Genomic DNA, 10,189 nt, shown 5'->3' with positions numbered 1-10,189 from the left:
GGGGGGTTTGCGGTGGCACACATTTGGCTTTGCAACTCTTAGCTGCGTCTTTGGGCTGACGCAGGATGGAGGAGGATCCTGGGAGGCCAGATGTATGACAGGTTGGCCACCTCCGGAGTGAGCTGAGAACAAGCTGCGTCCCACACACACTCCCTGGGCCAGAGAGCAGCCTCCCCTGGGCCGTATTGCTGCTGATGGGCTCCCTCCCTCACCAGAGGCTGCATGGCCCAGGCAGGAGGGGCCCTGTGGCCGGACCCTGGGGGAGGCTGCAGGCGGGGAAAGGGTCACTTGCTGCTGTGCGTCTTGACTTTGGTGGCACTGATGTCGGCCTTGGTCTTCTGGATCCTGGAAAAGATCTCCTTGAAAAGCGCCTTGTACTCGGGCTGGCTCTGCTCCAGCCGCTTATCCACAGCCTCCACGTGCTGGCTCAGGCTCTTCTCCCCTGCCTTGGCCTCCCCCTGGCCCTCCTCGCCCCCACGAAGGTCTCTCCACGAGCTGTCCCGGGAGACGGGCCGCGAGGTCTGCACGCCGGCATGCCGCACCCCGGCGCCGTGCTGTCGGCACTTGCTCAGCAGCTCCTCATACTTCTCGAGCAGCGCGTGGTACTGCTCGTCCACCTCCCGCAAGATGGACATGCCGCGCTTGCGCACGCTGTTGGCATGCAGCGTGAGGTTGCCCGCGTGCCGGCTGGCGGGGTCTTTGGCCACGATGGCGTTGAGCGCGGTGTCGCTGCAGCTCTTGCGTACAGCGTGGCCCGGGGAGGCGGCCGGCGACGAGACGCCGTCCTGGGCAGCCGAGTCGTCCCCGCTGCCGGGCTGGGGGTCATCGGCCTCGGGGGCCTGGGTGAGGGGCGCGAGCAGGGCCTCGGCCAGGTGGTCCTCCCGGCCCAGCAGGTAGGTCTTGGCCTGCTTCATCTGCTGCAGCTCCAGCAGCTCGGCCTCCAGCTCCTGCACGCGCAGGCGGCAGCCCTCCATCTCGCACAGCTGCCGCTCCAGCTCCGAGTACTCCTGCAGCACCACCGCGTACTCGCGCTCCGCCCGCTCCTTGCGCTGCCGCTCCTGGCTCACCTGGGAACGCAGCACACCCACCAAGGTCTGCAGCCGCTCGTTCTCCTGCTCCAGGGGCCGCGGGCCCAGCTCCAAGGAGGAACTGTGCAGGCGGAAGGCATCCTCACACCTGAGAAGGGGCAGGGGAGGGCCGGTAGAATCCGGTCAAGGCCAAGGGCCCGGATCCAGCTCCCCACGCTTAACACCTCTCCCGCCCACTGGGGAAGATATTCTGTTTGCCCCTCTAGATCCACTCTCTGCCCTTTCTCTCCCTGCTCTCTGCCCGGGGCGGCTGACCACAGTGAACTGCTTCAGCCAGGTTTCTGCTCTCTCCTGAGCTCAACCAGAGGGAGGCGGGGGCAGGAGGTCAGAGGGCAGGAACAGAGGCAGGTCAGGGAGGATCTTCCCCAGACTCCTTCCCTGGTTAGTGCTGATCAGGCAGCACCTCCTGGCCTTCCAGGAACCTCCCTTCCCCTGCCCGCTTCAGGCCTAGGGATGGTAACAGGCCCTTGCTGTTGCAACCCTAGGGTACCACAGTGTCCCTGCGGTTCCCTACACCTTCGTCCATACCTCTTCATTAATCACTCTGTGCAAGGCACTGTCTCATGCCAGGACCCTTATTGAAATACCCACTAAATACACAATATGTCTTTAAAAAAAAATTTTTTTTTTTAAAGATTTATTTTGGACGCCTGGGTGGCTCAGTCGGTTAAGTGTCTGCCTTCGGCTCAGGTCATGATCCCAGGGTCCTGGGATCGAGTCCCGCATCGGTGTTCCTGCTCCTCCAGGAGCCTGCTTCTCCCTCTCCCTCTGCTGCTCCCACTGCTTGTGCTCTCTCTCTGTCAAATAAATAAATAAAATCTTAAAAAAAAAAAAAAGACTTATTTACCTATTTGAGAGAGAGTGTGTGCATGTGTGGGGGGGGAAGGGCAGAGGGAGAGAATCTTCCAGCGGACTCCCTGCTGAGCATGGAGCCCCTAGTGGGCACCATCTCATGCCCATGAGATCGTGACTGAGTTGAAACCAAGAATCAGATGCCAACCAACTGAGCCACCCAGGTGTCCCCACAATTATGTATTTTTATATTAAGAGGCCATCCCTTTCAGATTTAATGGGAATGTCCAGCATGGAGCCTGCTTGAGATTCTCTCTCCCTCTCCCTTTGCCCCGCCCCCACTTCCCTCTCTAAAGAAAAAAAGGGGGGGACTGAAAGGTGTAGCGGTTAAGTCCTCCTGAGTTGGAATTCTAGCTTCCTGAAGAGATGACCCTGGGTAAGCTCACGTAAGCTCTGAGCTTCCGTCTCCTCACCTGAGCAGTGAGGATGATAGACCATAGCTCATGGTATTGCCACGGGAATGAAATCACTTAGAGTGGTGGGCACGTGGCCAGGGCTCGGTCAATGCCAGCTGCTGACGGTTGGTGGCAACAGGGCCAGTCCCTCCGACAGCCTGACGGTGCACCAACTCTCATTCCCACCCGCTGCCTGGGGCCCACCCTCTCCTTTCTCCGGGATGCAGGGACACCGTGCAGGATCCGGGCTTGCCCCCCACAGGGTGCCCTCACCTACCGGGGGCTGGTGCACAGCTCCCTGAGGCAGGGGAAGGTGTGGACGGTGCGTCTGCGCTCCCGCTTCTCTCGGCGCACCCGCAGCTGCTCCAGGCCCCGCAGCTGCTCCACCTGGGCCTGCAGCTCCTCCACCTGGGCCTGCAGGCGCTCGATGGTCTCTGTCAGCCTGGGTGGTGGTGGGGCGCACACGGGAGGGATTTTAACAGGATGGGGCCAGCCCTCCTCACTGCAGGCCTGGAGGGACTCAGGGATGGGGAAAGATGGGCCCTGCTGCCTGGTGCTGAGGTCAGACGAGAACTCCCTGTGTACCCAGGACCCGCCCTTCTTCTGCGCCTCCCCAGCTGAGCTGACCATTCTCCTCTGTATCACCTCGGTTCTTCCCACACCCTTTGAGCACTTACCATCCTGCACCGCAATGAAGTATTTACATGCCTGCCTTCCCTCCCGGGCTGTGAGCTCCCAGAGGGCGGGACGGTCTCTGTATCCCCATCGCTGTATCCCCAGTGCCTAAACAGAGCCTGGTGTGTAGCTGGGGCTTCAAGAGGGATTGTGGCCTGAACATGAAACCACCCGAAACTGACAAGGGCAATCTCACTACCATCCCGGGTCTCCAGGCCTGGGCTTCTGGGAGAAGGAGCATGGGTCACACCCACCGGACAGTACGCCCACATGCAACCCAACCTGACCTCTCCCTCGCTCGCCCCCCAGCCCGCCACCCGGCCCTCACCCATGGATCTTCTGCTGGGCAGCCTTACTCTCCAGCACCAGCTTCTGGTTGGTCAGCTCCAGGTCTCGGGCTGTCAGGTCCAGCTGCTCGTACACTTTGGCATGCTGCTCATTCATGTGCCGCAGCGTGTCCAGCTGCTTGGTTAGGTACTGGAGGGGAGAGGATTGAGTACCCTTTCAGAAGAGGGTTGGGGGAAATGTGTTCACCTGGACCTCTTCCCACTTCTAGGAACACATTTGCTTTGGGAAATTTATCGGCGGCAGAGTGGGGGGTAAAGATGGTGGCACGATAGGGCCGCCTGGGATAGTTGTACAGGTTCTGAACTGCACAAGGCTATGGGGCCAAAGCTGTGTCTGCTAAGAGGGCACCTTTCTCTAAGTTACAAAAAGGCACCATAGGCCAAGAGGTCCTTAATGGGTGGGGGAGCACATGCAGGGCCTATGTGGCCCCTCACCTCGATCTCCTGCACTTGCTCCTCATTGGTGGAGTACATCTGCTGCAGAGACTCCTCCAGCTCCTTGTTCCTCTCCAGCAGGGTCTTCCCCAGCTCTGCGGCCAAGTGCAAGTCTAGCGGAGGGCGGGCAGAGGGTGGGAGTAACAATGAGCAGCTGAACGAGCTCAGAGGACTCCCATAAGTGTTCTGAGCATTCACTTTGGGCTATGCTTTGGGGACCCCAAGGCAACCAGGACACAGAGCTGCCCTCAGGGAGCCTCCAGGCCTCGAAGGGGATGTAAGCCAGGAGCTACAACTTTGCACTGACTGTCCCTTCTGTCTGGAATGTCCTCTCCCCAGACACTCCCAGGGCTTGTCCCTCTCCTCCTTCAAATCTGTGCTTAAATGTCACCTTCTCCAGGAGTCCTTCCCCAACCACTGATTCAAAGTCATCCCTCCCCCACCTCGCACTCCCTCTCGGCTTAGTTTTTCTCCTCAGCGCATACCACCATCTAACTTACCAAACTATTTGCTCATTTATCTTGTTCATCTCCCCCCCCCCACCCCAACTAACTGTAAGCTCATAGGGCAGGGATTTTGCCAGTTTTGTTCACCGATATCCCAGGACCTAGAAGAGTACCTGGCGTAGAGGAGGTGTATAATAAATATTTTCTGAAAGAATGAGTGAGGGGCACCTGGGTGGCTCAGTCGGTTAAGCATCTGCCTTCGGCTCAGGTCATGATCTCAGGGGTCCTGGGATCGAGCCCCACATTGGGCTATCTGCTCAGTGGGGAAGTCTGTTTCTCCTTGCCCATCCCACCAGCTTGTGCTCTCTCCCTCTCTCTCTCAAATAAATAAATGAATAAATAATCCTTGAAAGAATGAGTGGGAGGAATGTGCTAAGACAACCAACAGACATGGGGAAAGTGCTCTGGGATGATAGGTAAGGGCAAGCTCACTCTTCCTGGGGTCGGCTGGAGGCTCCTGCAATGGGCAGCTTGCAAGCTGGGTTTGGAAGGGTGACTAGGAGCCCGCTGAGATTGGAAGGGAGCAGAAAGGCTTGCTGGGTATTAGAGCTGGATGAGGCTTCAGAGCTGTTTGGCCTAACCTCCTTATTCTATGGGTGACAGGCTGGAGAGTGAGAGCGAAGAATGACCTGCCCAAGGTTATGGCCACGTTGGAAGCAGAATTCAGGTCTCCTGGCCTTGGTCAGGTACTGTTTGGTTCTAATGACATGGGCCCCTCTCAGAAACCTCCTTTCCCTGGGCAGCAAAACCATCATCCTCTTCCCCCAAGCAGCCCTGATTCTTGTACCCTACAGGACTGGAACCTACTCTCCCCCATCCCAGCCGAAAGTAAATGAACACTGTCAGGCTGGGAGGGGATCCAGCCTGTTTTTAGGAGGTTGTGTGGTGGGGAGGGGGAGGGGTTAAAAGGAAGTGGCAGGTGCTGGAATCCCTAAAAATTCTCTCTAGTGGGTCTGGGGTTGTGCGAGGGTAACTAGACATTTGGGGTAGATATTCCTCCGTATATATGCCTCACTCTTCTTAGAAACAAAGGGAATGGCATATTTATTATTATCAAGGGAAAATATTTCTTTTATTTCTAAGAAGAGTTCAGAATGATGAAAATGTTCTAAAGCTGACAATGGGGATGACTGCACTGAATATGCTGGAGACTGTCGCGCTGCTGTGCACTTTAAGTGAGTGAGTTACCTGGTGTGTGAATTACATCTCAGTAGCGCTGTTTTTAAAAAAAAGATTCAGGCAGCTTAATCAGGAGACAGAGACTGGTGGTGGGGGCAAGGCCCTTAAGGAGGTCGGTAGACAGACTCAGGTGGAGTTCACAAGGCTCTCCCCACCCCCCCTCCCTTCCTTCCTTCCTCTCTTTCTCCTCTCTCTCTCTTTCTTTTTAAAAAAAGATTTATTTATTTGTTTGGGAGAGAGAGAGCACGAGCAAACACACCGCAAACACACTGAGGGAGAAGGAGAAGCAGACTCCCCGCTGAGCAGGGAGCCCGATGCGGGGCTCGATCCCAGGATCCTGGGAACATGACCTGAGCTGTAGGCAAATGCTTAATCGACTGAGCCACTCAGGTGCCCCTCTTTTTTTTTTTTTTTAAGGCTCTTTTGTTTTTAAAATTGCTTTAAGGCTTGTGTGAAGGTGTACTTGATGTAAAAAAATCAAACAGCACAGAAAGGTTAACAAAGGTGACCAAAATATTACTTGAAAATGTACCTCATATATTCTTAGATCTATAACTGGGAATTCCACAAACAAATGGACATGGCCTCAAATAGTTATCACAAGAATAGTGCCATTTGTAAGTAATTAGAGTTAGGGTCCGTGCGGCGTGGGAGAGGAGAGGGGAGCAAGCAAGTAGAAGAAAATGCCCCACTTAGAGAAAGATGCTGTCAACACGCAGGTAACCATCCTTTTAAACAGCTTTCTAGGCTTAGAGCTGCTATAGTAACGATTTTGTGTGACCAGAATGTTTTTCTGTACCTGCTTTTTTTCATTTCACAATTTGGCATAAACAGCTTTCTGTGTGCACATGGATCTACAGGGCCATTTTTAGTGGGTGTGAATGTTCTATTGTATACAGGTCCCTAAGTAGCCCTTACTGTTGGATTTTTAGGAATTTCCCTTTTTTTTTTCTGTTAAAAATGTAACTGGGGTTGCCTGGGTGGCTCAGTCGGTAGAGCATCTGCCTTCTGCTCAGGTCATGATCTCAGGGTCCTGGAGTCGAGCCCCACGTCAGGCTCCCTGCTCAGCGGGGAGTCTGCTTTTCCCTTTGCCCTGCTCCCCCACTCATACTCTCTCTCTCTCAAACAAATAAATAAAATCTTTTAAACAATGAAACTACAAAAATTCATAGTACAAAGATCTTGGTGCAAATCACTGCCTGTATCCTGAAGATCCTTTCCCAGAAACAGAATCACCAGGACAAAGAGTAGGCCTATTTGATTCATTCTGCCAAAATGCTGTCCAGGAAAGCTTGGGTCTTTTTCCCATTGTGAGGTTGTTTCTTAAAACAGCCCTCCATCTAGGCTGATGGTATAAATCCAGATCGAGATGCATAAAGGCAACTCTGCTGGGGCCGATGTGATGTGGTCCAGGGATTCAAGTCTTTAATGCTCTCCTGTTCAGACAGTGATCGTTCTAGACTCCCCAGAGGATGGAGCGTCTCTATAGTCCCCCCATAGACAGTTTCATCAATACAGTTGTTTCAGCTGAGCCCCTTGCTGGGCACCGGCCAGGTCTGGGGAGGAGGCTTCTCAGAAGAGCCTAGGAGAGCAGCGACTCCCTGTGGGCCTAGGAGAGCAGAGCCTCGGGCTTTTTCTCAGCCAGGCTGGGGGTCGGACTGACATCACCTTACGGAACCCAGAGGACCTGGACAAAAGGCCCAGCTACCTGTTGGGAACAAGCCTGGAGTCTGCTCCCACACATACAGGTAAGGTTTTGAAACAGCCAGAGTGGAGTCTTCAGGCTGGGCCTCAGGCAGGAGCGGGGCCCTGTGCCCGGATGTCACCCAGAGGAGTTTCCTGGAGGAGTGCAAAGCTGCTATCCCGGAGAAAGGCTGCAATAACCTAGGCTGGGAAAACAAAAGCTGTTTTCCTAAACAGCTACCTCAACCAATGAAAAAAAAAAAAATCAGGGGCGCCTGGGTGGCTCAGTGGGTTGAGCATCCAACTCTTGGTTTCAGGTTCAGCTCAGGTCAGATCGAGCCCCGCACTGGGCTTGGCGCTCAGACACAGCGAGAGAGGGAACACAAGCAGGGGGAATGGGAGAGGGAGAAGCAGGCTTCCCGCCGAGCAGGGAGCCCAATGTGGGGCTCGATCCCAGGACCCTGGGATCATGACCCGAGCCGAAGGCAGACGCTTAATGACTGAGCCACCCAGGCGCCCCTCAAATAAATAAAATCTTAAAAAAAAAAATCATATAGGGTGCCTGGGTGGCTCAGATGGTTAAGCGTCTGCCTTCGGCTCAGGTCATGATCCCAGGGTCCTGGGATCGAGTCCCGCATCGGGCTCCCTGCTCCTTGGGAGCCTGCTTCTCCCTCTGCCTCTCTCTCTCTCTCTGTCTCTCATGAATAAATAAATAAAATCTTTAAAAAAAAATAATCAGATAGATCTCAGATAAGAACCTTCAGCCCTCGCCCAGGGTGAGGGGACATTTGTTTTTAGGTCACAAACCCTGATTTCTCCAGACATTGCCTCATTTCTGGTTTTGCTCCTTATTCCTGGGCCCTGGCTACTCCTGGGGCCACAAGACAAGGCCGGCTACTGCAGACCAGCAAGGCCAGCCCCTACCTTGGTCCCAGAGCATGGCTGCCCAGCCCAGCTCGAATCTCGACACCTCTCGCTCTCCGGAAGCAGCACGTCTCCCACCCCGACTCTCTGGCTCCTTCCTCCCACATCTGGGCTGGGCAGCATGCCAGAGACTTTGTTAGGGGTGCGGGAATGAAATGAGACAGCAGCAATATCAGCATCAATTTCCTGGGAAGCCATCTTCCCAGGCGCCCAGCTTTCAGTCTTTCCATCTAGGCCTGCCTCTTCCATGAAGCCCTCTTACTGCATCCTAACACCCACCCTCCTGCACCCAGGAGGCCAGGGCTGAGACTATCCCAGCTCCCAGGATGGTGTCCGACACTTAAGTGTCAGCCCGAGGAGGTGTTTGTGGGATGCAAAATTTGGGGGGTGGTGCCCAGGATAGGGGAGGGTGTTGTCACAGCCAGTACTGGACACCATACTCCACGCAGGGAGGCTGAGGTAGACTCCAGGGCAAAGACTATGGCAGAGTTCAGCCCAGCACCCCAGTCCCACACTGGTCCCAGAGGCTCTGATTAACCCACGCTCCCGAGTACAAGGACAGTCTCATCTACCAGCAAATCTTGCCACGTGGGGATGTGGGTCAGGGCCAGGAAACAAAGGCTCCAGGATCTGGGTAGATGTCTCACACGAGGGCAAAGCTAGGCATCTGGGGGCCCCAGTGGATGGCGACTCAGAGCAGGGGTGTTAGTACACACTGGACCAGACTTGTGTCCACACTCGCCTGGCTTGCTGGGTGATGGTAGTCACTTCTCCTAGACATGTTTCCTTGCCACTCCAGCTCTAACCGTCCAAGAATGAGGCACTTTGGGGGAAGAGAGGGTGGATTTGATGCTGTTCCAGGAGACCTTGGCCCTGACCCTCTTAGGCCTCCTCCTGCTTCCTGTCCCACAGCTCCGCCCCCTGCCTGGAGTGATGTCACCTTGGCCACCTCATCACCAGATTCTAACCCCCTTCCAGCCACCCTCTCTACCCTCAGATGGGAGTGGGGGAGGTGGCTCCCACTTTACTCAGGCTCTAGTCTGGTGCACTGCTCAGAATTCCCAAACCTGGTTCCCTCTGAACCATGAGTCATTTGAGAGAGGGCTGGGAGGGAAAGGGCCAGGGGACCCCCTTCCCCTCAGGAAGGCAGATTGGAGACTCCAAGTTTTTGCTGCTTCTTGGCCAGCAGGGTCCCCAAACCCCTATACCTTCCCTGGGTGGAGGGTAAGGGAGTTGGGGAAACTTTCTGGGAGTTTCGAGCTCAGGAATCCTGGCAGGGAAGGGTGCCACTGGATTTGGAATGGGATAACTTTCCGCTACACACACACACACACACACACACACACACACACACACACTCACACTCACTCTCACTCTCTCTCTCTCTCTCTCCTCTCAGCAAAACATAACCAAGGAGCCACCTCCCGGCCTTCAAAGACTTCCAGCCAGTACTCAGGCCCCCAACAATACCAGGGGCGCCTGGACAGTTCCTGCCTCTAAGATGGGGTGTGTGAGCTGGGTGAAGTATGCCCCTGTGGTTCAGGGAAAAAGAAAGGCCGCTCCCCCCACTTTTGCACGGCTTCGCGGGTCCCGCCCGGGTCTTCCCGGGCAGCGTTCCCTCTCTCCACGTCCCGATTCTCCAGACACATCACCCCTCGGAGTGCGGCGCTCCGGGTCCAGCCCAGCCCTCCCCGGGGTGATACTGCTCAACAATGGAGAAGCGGACAGGGGTCGCCGGGCGCACCCCGCTCTCCCGCCGCACCCACGCCCCCGTGCTCACCCTGTTCCAGGTCCTGCTGGTCGTACCAGGGCTCCTCTTCCTCTGTGGAGAAGTCCTCCATCCCAGCGGCTCTCCGCATGGCCCCGCGGGCGGCGGGCGGCAGGCGGGCGCTGCGGCGGCGCGGCTCAGGGCCGGGGCGCGGGGCCCGGGACAATGCGGCGGAGGCCGGCCGGGCCTCCCGCGTCGCGGACTCGGGCTGCAGCGCCCCCGCCCGCGCCGCGCCCCCTCGCCATCCGCCGCGGACCCGGCGCCCACGCGGGCCTAGCGCGCCGCGGCGTCCGGCCCGGCCGGGGTCCTGCGGAGCCGGGGGCACCGGACGGCGGCG

General features: G+C 56.3%; 1 protein-coding gene across 1 annotated transcript; it reads right to left on the bottom strand.

The window, feature by feature from the left end:
* Positions 1-21: 21 nt before the first annotated feature.
* Positions 22-9,943, bottom strand: CDR2L (cerebellar degeneration related protein 2 like). The gene is made up of 5 exons (XM_021680738.2): positions 9,865-9,943; positions 3,793-3,905; positions 3,339-3,487; positions 2,613-2,777; positions 22-1,176 (listed from the first exon to the last, which is right to left on the bottom strand). The coding sequence occupies exons 1-5, from the start codon at positions 9,941-9,943 to the stop codon at positions 285-287; spliced, it is 1,398 nt and encodes a 465-aa protein (XP_021536413.1). The 3' UTR covers positions 22-284.
* Between the last annotated feature and the right edge of the window lie 246 nt (positions 9,944-10,189).

The sequence above is a fragment of the Neomonachus schauinslandi genome, chromosome 15 (assembly GCF_002201575.2).
Source record: "Neomonachus schauinslandi chromosome 15, ASM220157v2, whole genome shotgun sequence".
Classification (NCBI taxonomy): domain Eukaryota; kingdom Metazoa; phylum Chordata; class Mammalia; order Carnivora; family Phocidae; genus Neomonachus; species Neomonachus schauinslandi.
Note: the sequence above shows the minus strand (reverse complement) of the source record. Positions and strands in the feature narration are given on the sequence as shown.